The sequence below is a fragment of the Trichomonas vaginalis genome, chromosome IV (assembly GCF_026262505.1).
Source record: "Trichomonas vaginalis G3 chromosome IV, whole genome shotgun sequence".
Taxonomy (NCBI): Eukaryota; Parabasalia; order Trichomonadida; family Trichomonadidae; genus Trichomonas; species Trichomonas vaginalis.
In genome coordinates this window covers 25,225,896-25,246,920 of record NC_067206.1, presented here as the reverse complement: position 1 = coordinate 25,246,920, position 21,025 = coordinate 25,225,896, and the positions used below count along the sequence as shown (strand labels likewise).

General features: G+C 32.3%; 10 protein-coding genes across 10 annotated transcripts, besides 2 other annotated features; 5 read left to right on the top strand and 5 right to left on the bottom strand.

Annotated features, from left to right (window-relative positions):
• Positions 1 to 277: 277 nt before the first annotated feature.
• TVAGG3_0165500 (ankyrin repeat protein family) lies at positions 278 to 3,163 on the bottom strand (the record flags this gene model as incomplete). Its single annotated transcript, XM_001304625.2, has 1 exon — positions 383 to 3,139. The coding sequence occupies one exon, from the start codon at positions 3,137 to 3,139 to the stop codon at positions 383 to 385; it is 2,757 nt and encodes a 918-aa protein (XP_001304626.2).
• Positions 3,164 to 4,179: 1,016 nt separating this feature from the next.
• On the top strand, positions 4,180 to 5,658 carry TVAGG3_0165490 (uncharacterized protein; the record flags this gene model as incomplete). The annotated part of the gene is made up of 1 exon (XM_001297679.2): positions 4,397 to 5,110. One exon carries the CDS (start codon positions 4,397 to 4,399, stop codon positions 5,108 to 5,110), a length of 714 nt encoding a protein of 237 aa, XP_001297680.1.
• A 57-nt stretch (positions 5,659 to 5,715) lies between these two features.
• Positions 5,716 to 7,002, top strand: TVAGG3_0165480 (DNA-directed RNA polymerases III 80 kDa polypeptide/RNA polymerase III subunit 5 family; the record flags this gene model as incomplete). The annotated part of the gene is made up of 1 exon (XM_051225126.1): positions 5,752 to 6,813. The coding sequence occupies one exon, from the start codon at positions 5,752 to 5,754 to the stop codon at positions 6,811 to 6,813; it is 1,062 nt and encodes a 353-aa protein (XP_051110112.1).
• Positions 7,003 to 7,462: 460 nt separating this feature from the next.
• Positions 7,463 to 7,799, top strand: TVAGG3_0165470 (mitotic-spindle organizing gamma-tubulin ring associated family; the record flags this gene model as incomplete). The annotated part of the gene is made up of 1 exon (XM_051225125.1): positions 7,493 to 7,696. The coding sequence occupies one exon, from the start codon at positions 7,493 to 7,495 to the stop codon at positions 7,694 to 7,696; it is 204 nt and encodes a 67-aa protein (XP_051110111.1).
• A 27-nt stretch (positions 7,800 to 7,826) lies between these two features.
• On the bottom strand, positions 7,827 to 9,392 carry TVAGG3_0165460 (protein-related family; the record flags this gene model as incomplete). The annotated part of the gene is made up of 1 exon (XM_051225124.1): positions 7,849 to 9,348. One exon carries the CDS (start codon positions 9,346 to 9,348, stop codon positions 7,849 to 7,851), a length of 1,500 nt encoding a protein of 499 aa, XP_051110110.1.
• Positions 9,393 to 10,155: 763 nt separating this feature from the next.
• On the top strand, positions 10,156 to 11,081 carry TVAGG3_0165450 (Ankyrin repeat family; the record flags this gene model as incomplete). Its single annotated transcript, XM_001304627.1, has 1 exon — positions 10,564 to 10,704. One exon carries the CDS (start codon positions 10,564 to 10,566, stop codon positions 10,702 to 10,704), a length of 141 nt encoding a protein of 46 aa, XP_001304628.1.
• A 410-nt stretch (positions 11,082 to 11,491) lies between these two features.
• On the bottom strand, positions 11,492 to 13,390 carry TVAGG3_0165440 (regulation of protein catabolic process; the record flags this gene model as incomplete). The annotated part of the gene is made up of 1 exon (XM_001304628.2): positions 11,527 to 13,158. The coding sequence occupies one exon, from the start codon at positions 13,156 to 13,158 to the stop codon at positions 11,527 to 11,529; it is 1,632 nt and encodes a 543-aa protein (XP_001304629.2).
• Positions 13,391 to 13,615: 225 nt separating this feature from the next.
• Positions 13,616 to 13,646: a mobile genetic element.
• Positions 13,616 to 13,646: a terminal%2Cinverted (terminal inverted repeat of tvBac_53III transposon ID:TVAGG3_0165430).
• A 458-nt stretch (positions 13,647 to 14,104) lies between these two features.
• On the bottom strand, positions 14,105 to 16,615 carry TVAGG3_0165420 (ankyrin repeat and SOCS box-containing protein 4 family; the record flags this gene model as incomplete). Its single annotated transcript, XM_001304629.1, has 1 exon — positions 14,105 to 16,615. One exon carries the CDS (start codon positions 16,613 to 16,615, stop codon positions 14,105 to 14,107), a length of 2,511 nt encoding a protein of 836 aa, XP_001304630.1.
• Positions 16,616 to 17,402: 787 nt separating this feature from the next.
• TVAGG3_0165410 (uncharacterized protein) lies at positions 17,403 to 18,721 on the bottom strand (the record flags this gene model as incomplete). The annotated part of the gene is made up of 1 exon (XM_001304630.1): positions 17,568 to 18,704. The coding sequence occupies one exon, from the start codon at positions 18,702 to 18,704 to the stop codon at positions 17,568 to 17,570; it is 1,137 nt and encodes a 378-aa protein (XP_001304631.1).
• Positions 18,722 to 19,556: 835 nt separating this feature from the next.
• On the top strand, positions 19,557 to 20,745 carry TVAGG3_0165400 (GTP-binding protein family; the record flags this gene model as incomplete). The annotated part of the gene is made up of 1 exon (XM_001304631.2): positions 19,573 to 20,688. One exon carries the CDS (start codon positions 19,573 to 19,575, stop codon positions 20,686 to 20,688), a length of 1,116 nt encoding a protein of 371 aa, XP_001304632.1.
• Positions 20,746 to 21,025: the final 280 nt, after the last annotated feature.

The following is a 21,025-nucleotide window of genomic DNA, read 5'->3' as shown; positions in this document are numbered from 1 at the left end:
TTGTTGCGATGAATTTTATAAACCTCCATTATTTTTGCTCTTGGAGACACTATACATCTTTTCTAGTTAGTTATAGTTATCAAATAGGCGGGCACTACTAAACCATTTCATCTCATAAATGTGGCAAATATAATTATCAACATATATCGGCCCGCTAATAGAATTTGCTAGATATAACATGTGACTAGTTGATTTGAAAGTAAAACAAAATAAGGAAATTCATTGGGGAAAAAATGAATTCCCCTTCATTTTTTCAAAAATATATTGAAAAGTTGACAAAGTGAATTTTTAGATATGAATATGATTGAGTTAATTGGCACAAATAGTTTTTAAATAATCTCTTACTTTACCATTTGAATACATCATTGCCTAAATTTCTTCTCTATTTGGTTTTGTCTTCCAAAAAGTATTTTTTCACAGAACCTCTTGCGAAATCAAGAGCAGTCTTTCCATAGTTATTCTTTGCTTCTTTATCAGCTCCAACAGAGATAAGATATTTAACAACTTCAAGTTTACCTTTTTCTGATGCATAAATGAGTGGAGTATATCCATCTTTATCCTTTGCATCTTTATCAGCTCCAACAGAGATAAGATATTTAACAACTTCAAGACGACCATATCTTGATGCAAAAATGAGTGGAGTAGATCCATAATTATCCTTTGCTTCTTTATCAGCTCCATTAGAGATAAGATATTTAACAACTTCAAGATGACCATTTTCTGATGCATAAATGAGTGGAGTATTTCCATCTTTATCCTTTGCTTCTTTATCAGCTCCAACAGAGATAAGATATTTAACAACTTCAAGATGACCATTATCTGATGCAAAAATGAGTGGAGTCCATCCATCTTTATCCTTTGCTTCTTTATCAGCTCCAACAGAGATAAGATATTTAACAACTTCAAGACGACCATATTCTGATGCAAAAATGAGTGGAGTATTTCCATCTTTATCCTTTGCTTCTTTATCAGCTCCAACAGAGATAAGATATTTAACAAATTCAAGATGACCATATCTTGATGCAAAAATGAGTGGAGTATATCCATCTTTATCCTTTGCTTCTTTATCAGCTCCAACAGAGATAAGATATTTAACAACTTCAAGATAACCATTTTCTGATGCATAAATGAGTGGAGTATTTCCATCTTTATCCTTTGCTTCTTTATCAGCTCCAACAGAGATAAGATATTTAACAAATTCAAGATGACCATATCTTGATGCAAAAATGAGTGGAGTATTTCCATCTTTATCCTTTGCTTCTTTATCAGCTCCAACAGAGATAAGATATTTAACAAATTCAAGATGACCATATCTTGATGCAAAAATGAGTGGAGTATTTCCATCTTTATCCTTTGCTTCTTTATCAGCTCCAACAGAGATAAGATATTTAACAACTTCAAGATGACCATATCTTGATGCATAAATGAGTGGAGTACATCCATCTTTATCCTTTGCTTCTTTATCAGCTCCAACAGAGATAAGATATTTAACAAATTCAAGTTTACCTTTTTCTGATGCATAAATGAGTGGAGTATATCCATCTTTATCCTTTGCTTCTTTATCAGCTCCAACAGAGATAAGATATTTAACAACTTCAAGATAACCATATCTTGATGCATAAATGAGTGGAGTCCATCCATCTTTATCCTTTGCTTCTTTATCAGCTCCAACAGAGATAAGATATTTAACAAATTCAAGTTTACCTTTTTCTGATGCATAAATGAGTGGAGTATATCCATCTTTATCCTTTGCATCTTTATCAGCTCCAACAGAGATAAGATATTGAACAACTTCAAGATGATCATTAAATGATGCACAAATGAGTGGAGTATGTCCATCATTATCCTTTGCTTCTTTATTAGCTCCATTAGAGATAAGATATTGAACAACTTCAAGATAACCATATCTTGATGCATAAATGAGTGGAGTATTTCCATCTTTATCCTTTGCATCTTTATCAGCTCCAACAGAGATAAGATATTTAACAAATTCAAGACGACCATATCTTGATGCAAAAATGAGTGGAGTATATCCACAATTATCCTTTGCTTCTTTATCAGCTCCAACAGAGATAAGATATTTAACAACTTCAAGATGACCATTTTCTGATGCATAAATGAGTGGAGTATTTCCATCTTTATCCTTTGCTTCTTTATCAGCTCCAACAGAGATAAGATATTTAACAACTTCAAGATGACCATATCTTGATTCATAAATGAGTGGAGTATTTCCATCTTTATCCTTTGCTTCTTTATCAGCTCCAACAGAGATAAAATATTTAACAAATTCAAGATGACCATATCTTGATGCAAAAATGAGTGGAGTATATCCATCTTTATCCTTTGCTTCTTTATCAGCTCCAACAGAGATAAGATATTTAACAACTTCAAGATAACCATTTTCTGATGCATAAATGAGTGGAGTAGATCCATAATTATCCTTTGCTTCTTTGTCACAACCACATTCGATGAGTGATTGAACAAGTCTGAGATTTCCGTTTTCACTTGCAAAATGAAGAACATTCCTCTCAGAATCATATTTATATTTTTTAGGATCAATCTTTTTCCAAAGTCCTTCTTCGACTGATTTTGAAATCATTTCGTGGTTTCCTGTCGAAGAAAGTTCATCAAGGAATTTGTAAACTGTTTCAAAATCACTAGATTTCTTAAGTTCTGTGATTTTAGTTAAAATATCTCGTGAATGATTGTAATTTTCATTAGTTACATTGACAGTAGTATCTTTGGTTGCATTTTCATTTTCTTTTTGAAAAGCTTTGGATTTATCTTGAATTATTTCTCTTTTGTTCGTAGAATCGTTTATAACTTTCTCATTCTGTTTTAAAAAATCTGTAATGCCATCAAATATATTGAATTTCATGTATCTTTTTACAGAGTTAAGAATTGAAACAATTTCTTCGAGATTTTGGACACGTACGTTTGCCTTCCTTGTACAGATATATAATTCTTTGGAATTGAGAGTTGATGAAGATTGTTTAAGAAGAGTAACGTACTGATCAGCTGTCAAATGTGAATTTTTCATGATTATTTTGATATCCCTCATATCAAATGTATCGAAGAAGTTTTCATTATTAATATAATCGCTGATATGAGCAGCAATGTATTCGAAATTCAGATCCATGACTTAATTCGTTTTTGAAAAAAAAATCATAACTTTACAAAAAATCAGAAAAAAAATAATAGAATTGCTACTACGCTCTTTTTACATACATTTGACTTTTCTCCACAATTCAAAAATTTTTTCCACAATTCAAAAATTCTTGTCTATTCAAATTTGTGGGCTTTGAATTCCTCACAAAAATTGAATTCGTGCACACTAAATAAAAAATAGAGTGAATAAACTGTTCAAAATTGAGAGAAAAACGATAATTTTTAAAATAATAACAAGATATGGTTAAAAGTAATAGATATAGAAGGGATCAAGCAATATAATAATAATTGCTGGCTGATAAGGATCAATTTTTTGAAATTTCATAATTTGAATTCAAAAATTCAATGTGTCTTGCGGTTTCAAAAGACACCTTCAAATTGAACGATAGCACAGACACTATTGAATTTTCCCCATTTTATTTAGTTTTTCCCCTTTTTATTTTTAAGAATTAATGACTGAAACAGCCGTTTTGCTATGACCTCAATCACTTTTATTTATTATTTTAAATATTATTTAATTTTATTATTTGAATAGGCCAACTTATATTTGAGAAGCTCAATTTGAGACCACTTAATACATTGAAATATCATAAATATTGAAATATTAAAAAGTGTATTTCAAAATATTGAAATTATAAAAATTTATAATACTGAAATTGAGACAAATTAATAAATTCAATGCGTTTTTTTTTTGAAATAACTCTCAAATATTATTTTTTTGTTTATTTAATGATGAATAAATATGATTGCTTTAGTCAATCATAAAAACTAATTTAAGTTTAAAATAATGAAAGGATAATTTGATCGTTTTTTAAAATACAATTATTTTTGATGATTTGCAAGAATCTTTGAAAAGAATATAATATAGGTTCTATTTTTGTAAAATTTATCCAAATCATGTATTACATAAATTACGATTAAAACGATGAAAGAACCAAAAAGTGTGTTTTGTGTTTTGTTGTTGCGTGTTGGATGCGGGATCCTGTTATTTCCGAAATCGACAAAAAATTTGGAAATTTAATTTCCGAAATCGAAATTATATTAATGTTTTTAATATTCTTATATCAAAAGGATTAAAGTTCATTAAGAGAAAAACAATTCTTCTTCTTCAATCTATTGGCGCATTTATTTCTACACGCCAATAAGGAAGGGAAAATTATAAGACACCATGGTGTCTTCAAAACGCTAATTTTTGATATTTTTAACAACCCTAAATTTTTTACACGTTATGAGTGTAGAGAGCAGCGCCGTCTTCGGCGAGGCCTCAGAGACTGCCGATGCCGCGCTTGAGATCCCTCGTTTAGACAAAATTCCAAACCCTCTTGCTCCAATAAGTCCTACTTTTTCTCCAGAGATTGAGGAATTTGATTCTGAATCATTCAATACATATTCAAAATTCACAAAAACAATACTTCCTAAATTTGACCTTGCAACTCTCGAAGAAGCACAACCAGTTGTGGATCATTTAATATCAAAATTAGAGAATCCAAAAATATCAACTACATATGTAGAACTTATGGTACATGCTTTTTTGCTTGCATGCTCCTATAAGCAAACAGAACTTATTTCAAATCCATCTCTCACAAGATTGTCATATTTGCATCATATTCTTTATTTATGCTCAGAAGCAGTTCATAATTGTTCAAAACTTCAAGTAGATCTATTCGAACATTGCAACATGATGATAGCTGATACAGAAGATCTTTATTACTCCAACTTTTGTGAAATTGTCGAACATAAATTCTGGGGTAAAACTAAATCTGTCAATGATTTAATCAATACAATGCTTAAAAAGCAGTTTGAGCAGCTCAGATTGCTAAACGAATACACTTTCAAACATTTGACAATTCTTTCAATGAGAAAGTCAATTGACAGCGCCCCAACACAGACTGGAAGTGAGCTCCTTAAGTGGGCGCATGCAAATAATATTCCTTATGAATAATTTTTATTTTATTTTGATATATTTTTCATGCAATAGCCATGATTTATTGTTTCTTACGATAAATGTTTTAATTACATTTAATAATTATAATATGGTCTTCCGACCATGAATTAATATTTTTCTCTCGAAAATAAATCTGAAATTTTGATCTAAGATGCAAATATAGACAGAGAAATTATCAACTCAGGTGTATTGTTCCTTACCATTATTCAATTTTCGTGCAAAATTGAATCAATTGTATAAATCGAATATTTGCATTATATATGAATTTTAAACTAAAAACACAATTGAAATTTCTGTCAGCACTAAGAACACAAGCTTGTTATAGAAGGAAATAGCTTGTTTATCGATTTATGGATCAAAATATAGTTGAATTCGTCTAATAATGAGACGATTCTTTCACATAAAGTATTCATTTATGCAAAAGATCACATCAATATAGAACTCGAAAACTCAAATTATCTATACTATGATTATTTTTGATTCAAATGCTGTTCGGCATTAGAAGCAAAAATAATCATAATCTAGATAATTCCAATTTTATATACTTTTTGGGCGCTAAAGCGCCCGTAAAAAAAGTATACAAAATTGTTAATTTAAGAAGGCAGAAATTCAAATTGAATTTTAAGTTGTCACTTTTGATGTCTGATTCTGATGACCCAGTAGTATCTGAGATGGATCTCTTTTTGTCATCAGATATGTCAACAAAGAGTCTCATCATTCAGTTTCCACTTGTTAGTCGTAAAGAGGGCTGCCCAAATATCGAGCAAGTCTCATTTAACTCTAAAAACAAATCTTACAAGATTATGGTTGCTCCACCACAAGATATTTATACAGGTATGGATCTAAAATCACATTACCTTCAAACAAATAAAATTTATTCACCACAACCATTTGCGTTAGGCGTTATTCGCGACGGGCAAGTCCATTTGACGCCAATTACTTCTATTTATCAAGCAAGACCATCTGATTTATTCGAAGAAGAAACAACAACGGCGAAAGACCAAGAACCAGATTCCAAAGCAATAGACTTTACAGAAGGAACCGATATTACCAAATTTACATCTAAAGCAGCGACAGATGTCTCCTCGCAGATGAGTGCCCTCACATATAAAGATAATTTGACTGGAATGAGGTGTGACTTCTCCGCTGACCTTATTGAGCAGATTAGTGAGAATACCCTTTCATCCAGACCACCACGCGAGCAATTATATTACGTCCTTTATAAGAATAGAACAATTTTCTTTGATGATGTTGTTCAGAGCCTTATATTGACGGCATACTCCGAGGAACTGCTTGATGTCCTGTTTAAGTACGCATATTACGTTCAAAGTCGCTGGGTTATTAAATCTGAAGAAATCAGGTCTACAGAGCTTCCTGTCAACTTACGTGCTGCAAGAAACTTTGCAATTGTCATCTTTTCATATAAGAAATACTTGACTCCAGCATTAATCAAGAAATTCCTAGCATTATTCAGTATTCAAAGCTCAGACCTCAAAACAATCTTCGACCGTCTTGCTACAAACACAAAGGACAAAGTTACAAACGAAAACAGAGTTGTTTTCAAGTATACAGAAAAACCCGAATTTGAGCAGCGCCATAAAGAGGCTCACAAGAAAGGACTTAGGGAAATTGAAAGACTGAAGGAATCCCTCTGCCTTATGAAACAAAATCCAAATCTTTTCGATGAATTTCTTGCTTAAAAATTTTCTATATAGATTTTATATAAATTAAAATTATCATCATCGATTTTTTGTTAATTCGGCTTTGTTATGCTTAGTTCTTTCGAGATGATAATTTTAAATTTTTGGGCAAAATTGAATTGAGCATTAAATTAGAATTATCATAAATCATATACATATACTATGTTTTGTTTTTTAACTAAAATTACAAACGAAAAAACTTTGCAGGTAATCATGTTTTTAGAGCTGGTTCAATGACTCATGATTTTCCAGTTCTTGATTGAGCATATAGGCGAATCTATTGCTTTTGATTTGCATTTGTTAATGTTTGAGACGTTTTATCGCCTCAAAAATATGAACAAAAAAAGTTGGTGCAACTACACTCAAATACTAAATATTATCTTATCTTAGATTTATCAATACATCCAGCATCTGAGATCTTATATAACATGCTATATATAATGAAATAATATATGCCTTTGCTGAAAAATACTGAAGTTCGAGGAGATAATGAAAAAATTATGAATCTAGAAGCAGACTTCACTGATAATTTATAACTTATTAATAATGAGAATATATGGCGAAATATGAATCACAAATATTATTAGGTCTGTTTCTTTGAAGAATCATACATAAATCGATGTCCCAATGAATTTTTAAACGTCCACTTTTTTTATTCTAAAAAAAAATAAAAAAATAAATGAACAACGAAAGGGCTCAGCTCCTTGATTCACTCCACGAACTTTCAAATATTCTTGAAACAGGACTTGACCGCGAAACATTATCCATTTTGCTTGAACTTACAGAAGCTGGAGTTAATCCAGAAGCTTTGGCAGCTTTAGTTAAAGAACTTCGAAAGCAAAGGGAAGAGAATGATGAACAAACTCCAACATTTTTTAGTTAACTACAATCAATCATGTTTTTTTTTATCAATTATCAACATTTATTAGGAAAAAAAAAAGAAAGAAACGATTTTATACTTTTTGTTTGTTACAATCAATTTGTTCGTAAATAAAAATGTTACTATTATTTAAAAGAAAAACAAATTAAATATTTTTATAAGCTAACAATCTTATTAACAACATCTCCATGGTCACCTCTATCACATATAATAGTCGTTACGTGGCATACGTAATCTTCATCGAAGCAAACTCCTACACCAATGTCATCTACTTGATTTAGAAGAACAGAAACACAATCTGTGTTATTTCTCCACTTCCTCATAATTTCTTTTGGAGCTCTAAGCATTTCTTTGCAAGTAGTATGGCTGATATCGCATAATTTATAACGTGGTTCAACAACATTTTTGTAAAAGTCGTCTTCGATTGGATTAATACCTTCCTGACCATTTGCAATAAATTCTGCATGATCCTGAGCAACTTTAAACAGGTTGTCATCAAATGACAGCTTTTCTAAAGAATGCTGTTCTCTAAATTCGTTCATTTCTTCAGCAATATGCTTTGCTAGTATGGAATGATCCACTAAGTTCTCTGATCCATCAATAATTGACGCGTAAATGCTTCTTGTAACGATACGAACTGAAAAATAACAATTTTTCTTAATAACAAACCCAATACCGATTCTGTTGAATTCTCCCAACAATGCATCGACATGGTATGTCTGCTGCATCCATTCTGAAACAATCGTCTTGGGATTTGCTTTTTCGAACTCAAATTTACCGAAGTCGACGTGGCTCGAAGAAGCGCTCGGTATACGTGTAGAAATGAATTTCTGGGTAATTTTTGTTGGATCTGTCTGACTGAATTTATATGCTAACGTTGCTAATTGATCGCTCCATAAATAAGGCGGTAAATCGTATTTTTCGCGTATATTGTTGACAATTTCGAGACAGTTTTGGCCCAACAAGAAACTCCTTAGCTCATCGCCAACAAGATGGGAATCTCCAATATAAGATTTGACAGCAACGATAACTGTAAAGAAAGTGGTTTTTTGTGCTGTTGATGCCATACCACATCCAATTGTATTGACTTTGGACAGAAGAGCTGCGGAGATTCCTGGCTCAGATGCCCATTCGTTAGTAACGTCTAAAAATGCGTGATTTGGTGAATCACTTCGAGATACATATGCGTAATAAAATGGAAATGGGAGATCGCTGATTTCTTCTTTAATTGGAGCATTAGTAAATTTTACCTCCATTTTCGCCATTGCGAGAGAGTGTTTCATCGCAATTCGATTTAGATCAATTGATTCTACAATAGGAGGAAGTTTATGAGAAGCTCTGAACAAATTAACGGCCCTTATTAAAGTAGCGCAAATAGAAGAGTATTGGAATCGTAAAACAGGCGGAGGATTATCGAAATCATATTTTGCATCAATAAAACTTCCTTCATTTTCATCCGAATCGCTAATAGAAACTTCATCATCATATTCATCTTCTTCCTCTCCAGATCCATCCTCTTCTTCACCATTGGTCTCTTTCTTTGCCTCTTTTGGAGATTCAACTATTTTTCCGTCTCCAGAGCTCTTTTTCGCTTTTGGTGTCAAATCATCAAGCTTCAACTCCTTATCACTATCAGATGAGTCGTTCCCCTTCATATCTGCGGAATCTTCGACTGAGTCCTCAATATTTTGATCTGAGCTATCTGACATTCTATTTTAAATTTAGATTACACCGATGAAAATCTTTTGAAAAGTTAAAAAAACGTGTTTTTTATACTTCAGTAATTTTGATTCTTTTTATATGCTGACCTGGAGAATTTATATATATACCAAAAGAAAATGTAGATTTGATAAGCATTGAGCTACATGAGTCAACAAAAAGTTATGAAAACTCACATTTTAGATCACAATAATTTGGTTGGCATTTGTAAACTCCTCGCAATTGGTTGATGTGAGAGCAAAATTCAGAGAATGGATGGCTTGAGTATGAATGATTTTCTCGATTTTGGAAATTTCTTAAAAATTGTCTAAATCGGCAACCATACTTAAGTAGTCAAAAAATTTAAAGTATCCACTTCCTTAAAACTGGAGCTTACTGTGACCTTATCGATAAAATAAAAATTTTATATATATTCTTATGGAAAATAGACTTTTTATTTTTTGAAAAATAGCATTATGCATTTAAGAAATGAAAAATATTGATTTGTTTCAGCTTAATCTTAATTATTAAATGTTAATATCCAATATAGTATTTCAAAGCTACAGTATCTGATATTGCCCCAATTATTTCCATCCAATATCACTCCGAATCACATCACGGATTTTTCAAATTGTGGAAAAAAATTGAATTGTGAAAAAAATTGAATTGAATTGTGGAAAAAAATTGAATTGTGTATATAATGAGTGTAGTAGCAATTGCTAGTTTTTTATTTTTTTTTAAATAGTCAAAAATTTTAATGTCTTCGGACGTATTAAATCTTTGTTTGAGAATGGTAACTATAAACAAGTAAACTCTTTAGGTTTACCACTCATTCGTGCATCACAAAAAGGTTATCTTGAAAATCCCCTTACTAAAGCATGCGAAGAAAGAAATCTCGAACGTATTAAATCTATTATAGAGAACGGTAACTATAATGTAGAATCTTTGGGCTTACCACTCATTTTTTCATCAGAATATGGTCATCTTGAAGTTGTTGAATATCTTATCTCAATTGGAGCCGATAAAGAAGCAAAGGATAATTTTTGTGGATGTACTCCACTCATTTGGGCAACAGAAAATGGTCATCTTGAAGTTGTTAAATATCTTATCTCAGTTGGAGCCGATAAAGAAGCAAAGAATAAAAGGAATGTACTCCACTCATTTATGCATCAATGGATGGTCATCTTGAAGTTGTTAAATATCTTATCTCAGTTGGAGCCGATAAAGAAGCAAAAGATAAAAATGGTAAGACTGCTCTTGATGTCGCATGGCGCTTTGTGAAAGAATACTTTTTGGAAGACAAAACAGAATAGAGAATAATTATAGATAATGATAAAATATTAAAAAATAATATCCTTACTTATAAAACATAGCATCACTTAGAAACAAAAATTTAAACCTTCAAAATAATGTATTTTTTTTAAGAACAAACAGCATCACCATCTGAGGATTCACTTTTAATCATGCTTGCTTATTTATAAAGTATTACATAGCTTAAAAATCATATAATTATGAAATGCATTCATATTTTTCATGTAAAATTCATTAGCTCAAATAACTCCACCTATATAACCAAAAATTCATAAGCGTGTTAGAAATCTCTAATATATCAAAAGTAGATGATGATGTTTAACTAAATTAACTTGATAAATTTATACATTATGTCCTGTATAATACGTCAACATCAACTATTCTCTAAATATCTATACGACATCAATAAATGCACCAATATAACACCAAATTTTCAATGAAATAAAAATGCAAGAGATGACACCATGTTTTCTTATTTATACCTTACCCTCACAAAATACAGTGTACTTTTAAGTATCAAAAACATATAGTAGTACAAAGATGAGAAATATATCTTCACATAACATAGTTAAAAAATAAGCCATATTTTACTTACTAACCTGCTTTCAAAATTGAATCGCCTTGCCAGTAAACTACCAATGATGGGTTTGAATTTTACCTGGCAAAATCCGTAAGATGTAAACCCGCGGTAAAAGTTCTCAAAATTGAGGGAAGGCTTGGCCATATAAATATATAGCTTAATTTCCAATTATGCTAAAATATATATAGATATTTGCATTGAGTAAACATATGATTTTTGTTTTTATACAATAAACATAATATTTTTATTTAGTATTCTTCTTTAACATGATAAATCCATGAGTCACATGGCCAATTATTGGTGTATAGCTCTTTTCGTATTCTATATCGATATACGGGAGCTGTGACAGTGTTACTCTACTCATATTCTCGATGATCTGGCAGTTCTTGTCTCCTTCTTCGTCACTTTTTTCGTCACTTTTATCAGAATCTGATTCATCGAAAAACTGTTGTTGTTGTTGAGTCTGTTGCCCAGAAATTGATAGCTTCACAGGCATTGCCATTTGCTTCTTCGACTCCTCCTGGAAGTCAGGTGGGTAGTCGAAATCAGCTTTAGGAGCATTACACCTCATTCTCCAGTTTACAACATTCAAATTTTCATCCAAACCGATTATTGAAGTTGGATGGAATGAAAGAGGCAGCATTAGAGCTAGTGGATGCCAGAAGAAGTGGTTGCAGAACATTGCAAGACCCACTGTTGCAGATACAGAGTTCTCACCACGCAATGAGTTGCAAGAAATGACAACATTTCTTCCTCCAGCGTTTAAAATTCCCCAAGCGCAGCAAGTACCGAAAATAAGCATTTCCTGGCGCCTTCTCGATGTCATCTGTCTCAAGAATGTCCTGAACTCCTTGACGTACGGGACTCTCGCATCACTCTGCTGCATCAAGACCATGGCCATGGCTATCATAGCATTCTGTGTAACAGCATCTTCGTTATCGTTCAAAAGCGGTTTCAACACTTCAATTGCCTCTGAATTTCCTGTTCCAGCGCATGAAATTCCGATTGCAAGTGCCGCTCCTGCCCTCACGTGTGCGTGGTAGCTCTGCGCCAAGAGGTTGATCATTGAGGGAACTTCCTTTGGACGACGAGACAAAACAAATCCAATGCCAATGACAGCCGCTCTTCTAACATTATCGTTTACATCACTCACAGCGATATTAAGAAGTTTTTGCAAAGCGTCATTTGAAGCATTTCCTATGTTTGCGAGTGCGATGATCCATGCAGCTCCTTCGCGCATGAGAGGCTGCCTGCTGTCGAGCATTCGCTGGATAGTGTCGTTTGCTCTGGCGCCGCATCCGTAGAGGACAAATCCAAGGCCCATCGCAATGCCTCGCATGATTTTCTCGTGTTCGGTGTTTTCGCAGATTCTGATCATCTCGTCAATGGTTTCCTGGCTGCCACTGCCGAGCATGACCATGCCAAGAGCGTATCCGGCAGCTTCACCTGGTTCGGGATGATCTTCCCTTATAACTTTTAATAATAAATTATAATGAGAAGTATCGCGGCTGCCGAGGGAGATGAGGCCAAGAGCAAGACATGCACCATGCTGGATGACATATAGAGGCTTGTTGGTCTGATCGTACGATGTTTTCTGAGAGGATGATTCTAATTTCTCTGTAACAATGTTGAGAATGGCTTTGTCCCATCTGTAGTTGACATAGATGAGGCCAAGAGCATAAATGGCACCGCCTGTGACATGTTCGGGAGCTTCTTTGACCAAAAAAGATGTCAGAACTTTTAGAGCGTCTTCTAGGTGGCCAACATGGATGGCTCCGACTGCAGCGGCGGTTGTGAACTGAGCCCACTTACGTGTCGTGATAAACCAGTTCAAATTGACTCTGAAGAAATTATCATCGCCAACTCCAGCGTACATGTAAGAATAGGCAATAGTTACGGATGTATGGATGATTGAGCGGGCTGTATCAAGTGAATCTTTAAGGGAAATAAGGACATGAATATCATTTTTGTTTTTCTGGAAGAGGAAATCTAAATATTTCTGTAAAAGGAGTTTGCGTGTTAAAATGTCTTTAACAATATTGAGCTCTGGTGGTAAATTGTCGATAACTTGGGCACGATATTTTTGATGTGCATTTTCTGCAAGTTCATGAAAAAGTTGCAAAAGTCAAAAATTGAGGATATTTGAAATGAATATTTTTTTTACATCTGTAATAACAATACTTATTGTTGGAATAAGCGTATTAAACGGTATTTTAATTCGATACTATATATGAGAGTTCACTATGTCATAAATAACTTTTTCGCGATCAATAATATTAGTTTTTTTAACATTGAAAATGTGGATATAAAGTTTGGATGTCAAAAATTTGAGTGAATGTCAGAAGGTGATAAGTGCACCCATAATTTATCTGAAAAATCCGAACATTTACATATACAAACCTAAATATTATTATATATAACCACATTATCTAAAAATTCGATATTAAATAGATGCAAATCCAGTTCATAACAAAACCATTAAGTTTTCATTAATCGATAGTTTCCTTGATGCAGAGTCAGGCTACTATAATGCATCATCATTCGAAGAAAACAACCAAATTGAACGCCTCAATTTTGAGTTTTACATTTATTATTATAATGATTCATGTATCAATAGAAAATTTTTTTTGTATTTCTATAGAACATACAATAACTAAGTTCTATTTTTTGCTATTATAATACCTCTGTTGATCATAGAATGTCTTCGACAAATATGATATAAAGAATTTTTTTATCATCACGTATTTATATTTATATGTTTTTAAGATTTTGCACTAAATTTTTATGGGTTCACTTATTAGCAATTTGTATAAAAATACACTTTAATTCAACATATTATGTGAATTCATGAGATTTCCAATATGTTTCATATAATCTTTAGATGCATTGCATAAAGGAGTCTTGCCTTCATTATCTTTAATATTGATATCAGCACCATGCAAAACAAGAAAGTCACTTTTTGAATCACTTCTGCTTATTGCATAATGTAGGGCGGTTTTTCCTTTACTGTCTTTTGCATTTATATCAGCACCATGCAAAACAAGAAATTCCATAGCTTCATTTCCCCATGGCTGTACTGAATAATGCAGTGCAGTTAGTCCTTCATTGTCTCTTGCATTGATATCAACACCATGCAAAATAAGATAATTCATTATTTTATTTTCAGAATGGCATGCTGCATAATGCAGCACAGTTTTCCCTTCATTGTCTCTTGCAGTGATATCAGCGCCATGCAAAATAAGAAAATTGCTTTTTGAATCGCTACGACTTGCTGAATAATGCAGTGCAGTTTTTCCTTTATTGTCTTTTGCAGTTATATCAGCTCCATGCAATACAAGAAATTCCATATTTTTAATACCTCCATACCACTTTGAAGAATAATGCAGGGCTGTTTTCCCTTTATTGTCTCTTGCAGTTATATCTGCACCATGCAAAACAAGATATTCAAGTGTATCTTTATTCCGTTGCTCAATTGTGTAATGAAGTGGACTCTCTCCTTTATTGTCTCTTACATTGATATTTGCTCCATGCAAAATTAAGGATTCCATCGATTCTTTATGAAACATTTTTACTGCATAATGAAGTGCTGTGAATTCTGAATAGTCTTTAAAATTGATATCCACTCCATGATAAATAAGTGTTTCTATTGTTTTTATGTCATTCAATTGGGCTGCAATATGAAGAGGAGTAGTTCCAAAATATTTCCTTCTCGCATACATATCGGCACCATGTGATACTAGAAGTTCTACCATTTCGGCATTCTTATTAAGTGCAGCAAAAAGAAGTGCCGTCATTTCTTTACTATCTTTTGCATTGATATCAATATAACCAGTCAGTAAGAGTTCAACAATTTCTGTATTATTATTTGCAGAAGAATAGTGAAGAGCTGTTTTATTATTGCGACTATTTTTCGAATTGATATCCGCACCAGTAAGAATAAGAGCTTTAGAAACTTCTGTATTATTTACTTTCGTAGCAACAAGTAATGGAGTCATTCCATTTTCACATTTTGCATTTATATCCAAACCATGCCGAATGAGAATCTCTGTGATTTCTTTATTTTTGTTAGTGATTGCAGCAAAATGAAGGAGTGTTAAACCATCTTCATTTACGTTGATATCAGAACCAAGTGATAACAACAGTTCCACTAGCTCTATACTTTCGATCCAAACAGCATGTTGAAGCGGTGTTCTTTTACCGAAACCATCTCTTGTATTAATATCAATTCCTTTTGAAATTAGATATTTTGCCGTTTTTACAGAATTATTCTGAATTGCAACGTGAAGCAAATCATCTCCACCGATATTTTTAGCTCTAATATCAGCACCATTTGAAATAAGAAATTGAACCATTTCGATATTATCGTTTTCAACTGCAATATGAAGAGCAGATTTCTTATCATAATCTCTAAAATTAATATTAGCACCATGCTGTAACAAAAATTCTACGATATCCTTTCTATTATTTTGTACTGCTATGTGAATAGCTGTTTTCCATGATTCTTTAATTCTTGCATTGATTTTGGCACCATGCAATAATAGTAATTCAATCATATCTTTGTTATTGTCTTGCACTGCTAAATGAAGTGATGTTCTCCCATCTGGTACATCTTTCGATTCGATATCAGCTCCATGCGCAATAAAAAACTCAACTTTATCCTTTCTATTATCTTGAACTGCCATATGAAGGACTGTTCCCCCATGGTATTTGAGTTTTGCATTGATGTTAGCCCCAAGTAAAATAAGGAATTCCAATATTTCCATACGACATTTTTTATAAGCAATGTGCAATGCGGTCTCTTCATTATATCCTAATTTAGCATTGATATCAACTCCTAATGAAAGAATATATTGGCATAGTGAAGGGCTATTAAAATGTAGTGAATCATTATAACATTTTTCTATAGAATCTGAGCGATTAGTATAAACTAAGAAGGCTTGGAAATTATTAAATTCAATTACGTACTTACACAAGTTCCATAAAATTATTTTGTGTTCATTCAATAAAAATGTAACAAAATCAATATTATGAGAAGCAATTGCATATTTCAGACATTTTTCACCTGGCCGCTCGTATTTTAAACATTCATTCAATATATCTGGTTTCCCGCTTAAAAATGAAAATGCAAGACAGCAATCGGTGATTGGTAAATTGAATTCTGTTCTAAAATATTTAAAACAATCAACAGCCCCATAATAGCAACATATTTCAAGTAGTGAATATACATTACTATACCTTGAATATGGAAATAATTTTTTTGAGTTAATTGAATACTTTGTACAAAAGTCATCTATTTGGGAAATGGCAATGCATGATTTTACATTATCAGTCATAATTGCTCTAAAAATTGTGCCTTTTTCAAACAGAAAATCATAAATTTTGTTCAATGCCGAGTCATCATTAAAATATTTTCCTTTGATGATTGCTCCATCTTCTTTGCAAACAAAATTGGGAATTATACCTGAAAGCCCAGATATTTTTGATAAATTGTATTGCTCAACAATCTTTTTGAATAAAATCCAATATGATTTCATGCAACAATTATTGTAACGTAATGCTTTTGAGATGATTTTACAAATCACTGATGGTGCCAATATATTTGTACTGATCAATTTATTTTCGATGTCTTTTAAAAGATTGTTAATCTCATCTTCTTCCACAGTATTTAATGTATATAATGTTTTCATGATGTCAATATAATCTTTATTCAAGTTAAGTAGTTCCAAGTAATCTTCATCCTTCATGGAATAATGACAAAAATTTTGTTTACCTATCGTCGTTGTCCGCAATGAAGATAAAAAATTGACGAAGATTATAGCAATATATTTAGATTGAGTAAATCATTGAAGGACGTTAATTTCTGTCTCGCATTGAATCATCTCAAAAAATTATTTTAAATACTTGTTTGACCGGGCTAAATATAAATTATCATTATGAATTGTTTGAGTTCATTTGCATTGGGCATGAAATAATTCAAAACAACTAGATTTCAGTTATTTAATCTATATTTTTAATTAATTGGGATTAAATGTTATTTACAATATCCTTATTTCTGATTTATTAGAAGATAGTATCAATTTATATCAAAAGGTTTGCATGAGAGAAATACCCATATGAAAAGGAAGTGATTTAATATAATTTCAAATTTATTCTTTCAATTTCAATAGTTAGCAGAATAATATATATTTTCATTATACAAAATATGAGTATTAAACTATTAAAACTGGATTTTTTTTTGAATAATATAATATTTTATTAATTATCAAACAAAATAGAAAAAATCGTTTAAATGTATGACTCACCAGTTATACTTTCCATCATTTTCAGTATATTTTCTGCAAGGCGGGTGACATCTTCGTCATTCGAGTTTGTGGCGTAGTCAATAAGGATATCCATGTGTTCGCTGTACAGATTAATGAGATGGTCTTTGAATCTCCCTAAAAAGTAAGTCAAAATCTCTAATGTTTTGATTAAATTTTGAGGAGTGAGAATTCCTTCAGTTAAATCGAATATCATTGGTAAGAAGCCATTGTGCTCGAGAATGGCAAGGAATTCATTGCTAAAATCATGTAAGAAATGATGAAAATAATTTATCATCGTTTCTTTGATCCATATTCTATAAGAACCTGATAACTCGAATATCTTCAATCCAATTTCATCAAAATTTCCAATGTCTTGAGCTGTGAATTGAAGGAATTTCAATCCAGGAGCTTGCCACGATCTTTCTTCGCTTAATTTGTTCAAAACAAATTCCTGCGTTCCGTATTCCACGATTTGTTGTGGTGTAAACTTTCGTCTAATGGCTACTAAAATTTCTGGGTCGTCAATCTCGATCAATCTTTGGTAGAAAGTAGGAATATTAAGTAAAACGTGTGGGTATGTGAACGTTATTGTAATATATGCTTGTACAAATTCAATACCGCTTAATTTAAATGCGATCGGAACAATAACATCGGAAGGTATGCAATCTATATTCATTAAATCCATTATTAACCTTCCTACTCCTGGTTTATTGTAATTTTCATTGCAATAAGGAATAACATACTCTTCAATGACATTTAATGGAATTTGTTGAATAAATAAGGCAAGAAGAAGATGCCAGTACTTTGTTAAAGCATTGTTTTCTTTAGTATTCTTATCGAAAACTTCTAAAAATTGATGTACGTTTGATAAAACGCATTCTTCGTTAATATTGTTAAGAAGACTTTGATACTCTGGCTCATATTTGAATTCCGACAAAAGTTCACAGCAAATACACTGATTGTTAACAAATTTTTCTATATACTGCTTAATGAGTGCAAAACGTGCTAATTTTTCTTGATTTAAAGTTGAAATATCCTCTTCTTCTTGGACCATTGTTATCTCCTCTGATACAGGAATATTACGCTCGTCATCATCATTGTGATTCACTTTAAGATCCATTTTTTTATTGAGTTTTCAAAAGAAATTATTGAAAATTTACGATAGAAAATTTGCTACGGATTCAACTTTCAAATAAAATTATATTTCGACAATGAAATATGCATAAAAATATTAGTTTTCTTTACAATAATCACCAAATTCTCTTTTTCAATAATTTTAATTTTGGACGAAAATTGATCAGTGATCTGTTAGCTCAAATGCTTTGTTCCGTAATGGTGGTTACAGCAAAACAATTTAACTTCTTTTGAGTCCATATTCTTTCATATCTTTGTTTATTACTTGATTTTCACTAAGTTTTGGCTTCTTAAGACCTGCTACAGTATTCGTTTGATGCATTTTCTTCAGTGAATTTTAGAGACACCAGAAAATTCATTGATTCATTCTCAAAATTTCACTAGACTGAATTCGAATAAGAATAATCATTTTATGAAGTGGTGAAACAATGCTTTCAATCAAAAGGCGAACATTTTTTCTTTTAATAAAATCTGGGAAAAAAACAACAATGATCCTATCAACTTGTATGTATCATAATTTTTTAAAACATCATTAGTTTGGGCAAATTATAAATCAATTTCAATAGAGGCTTGAATGACATCATGAATTTCAAAATAACAAAATCGATTAGATATTCGAAAATCAATACTCAACCATTAAATGATTTGTGTCATGCAAATCAGTTTAAGAAGTCCGAGATCAAGAAACTAAGGCGTAGGACAAACAATCATCTCACTAAGAAGAAGAAAATAAAGGAACAAATATCATTCTTGAACGTCATTCAACAAATCACAAAAGTAAAAGAAATTTTTTCTCGATGGGCATAAAAATATCCCCAGATCTTTGATTTGTCAAACCGTTTTATAGAGCCAAAATGAGTGAAACAAAGAAAATCCAGGAGAAGATTGATGCCATCGAGCTTGAGTTATCTAGAACACAGATCAACAAAGCTACAATGCACCACATCTGTCTTCTCAAAGCTCGTCTCGCTCGCATGAAAAGGGATATTCTTGAAGCTGCCACAAGAAAAGCTGGTGGCCCAGGTCAAGGATGGGAAGTTAAGAGATCCGGTGATGCCCGTATCGGTCTTTTTGGTTTCCCATCTGTTGGTAAATCAACTCTTCTTAATGCACTCACAGGTCAATCATCTAAAGTTGCTGCATACGAATTCACAACACTTACACCAGTTCCTGGCATTCTCAACATTAACGGAGCTAAAATTCAGATTCTCGATCTTCCAGGTATTCTTGAAGGCGCTGCTGACGGCTATGGTCGTGGTAAACAAGTCATTTCTATTGCAAGAACATGCTCCCTTATTCTCATGGTTCTTGATGGTATGAAATCACTTGATCTTGTTAAAATTCTTGAGAAAGAACTTGCTGGCTACGGTATTAAATTAAACAAGCAGCCACCAAAGATCCGTGTTGATATTCGTGATAGAAACGGATACGCAATTACTTCTAGTGTTGAACAACCATATATCACTACAGAACTTGTCGAAGAAATCATGAAAACACAATACAGAATCCAGCACGCTGTCGTTCACTTCGACCAGGTAGCTACAATTGATGATTTAATCGATGTTCTCGAAGGAAATCGTGTTTATATTAAATGCATCTACGTTATTAACAAATGCGATCAGCTTTGGCCAGAATACACTGCTGCTCTTGCTTTGCGTGACCACACAATGTGCGTTTCCGCTTTCTCAGGTTATAACTTGAAAGAGCTAGTCGAAGCAATTTGGAAAGACCTTAACTTAATCAGAGTATTTACACAGCCAAAGGGATGCGAACCAGATCCAGATCCACTCGTCCTTTCATCAGATAGAAATACAATCGAAGATTTCTGCAATAAGATCCATACATCAATTGTAGAGAGATTCAAACTCGCTTGGGTGTCTGGTAAGTCTGTTAAGCACAGTCCTGGTCAGGTTGGACTTAGGCACGAGCTGATGGACGGAGATACCGTCACTCTTGTATTATCTGGTTAAAAATATTAAGGTGAAGAGTATCATAAACTTTATTATTTCGAATAAAATTTAAACTACATGTATAATATTTATTTTTCAAAAATTTATCTCAATTTTTTTAACATAATTAGAGCATTCACGAAGAGAAATGATGCGAACCATATCCAGATCCATTCATCCCTTTCATCAGATAGAGATACAATCGAAAATTTCTGCAAAATGATCTTAATTTAATTAGAGCATTTACACAATCAAAGGATGCGAACTACATCCAGATGTGCTCATAATTTTCATCTGAAAGTGATACAATCGAAGATATTTTCAATAAGATCCTTTAAAATCATCTTTAAAAATCATA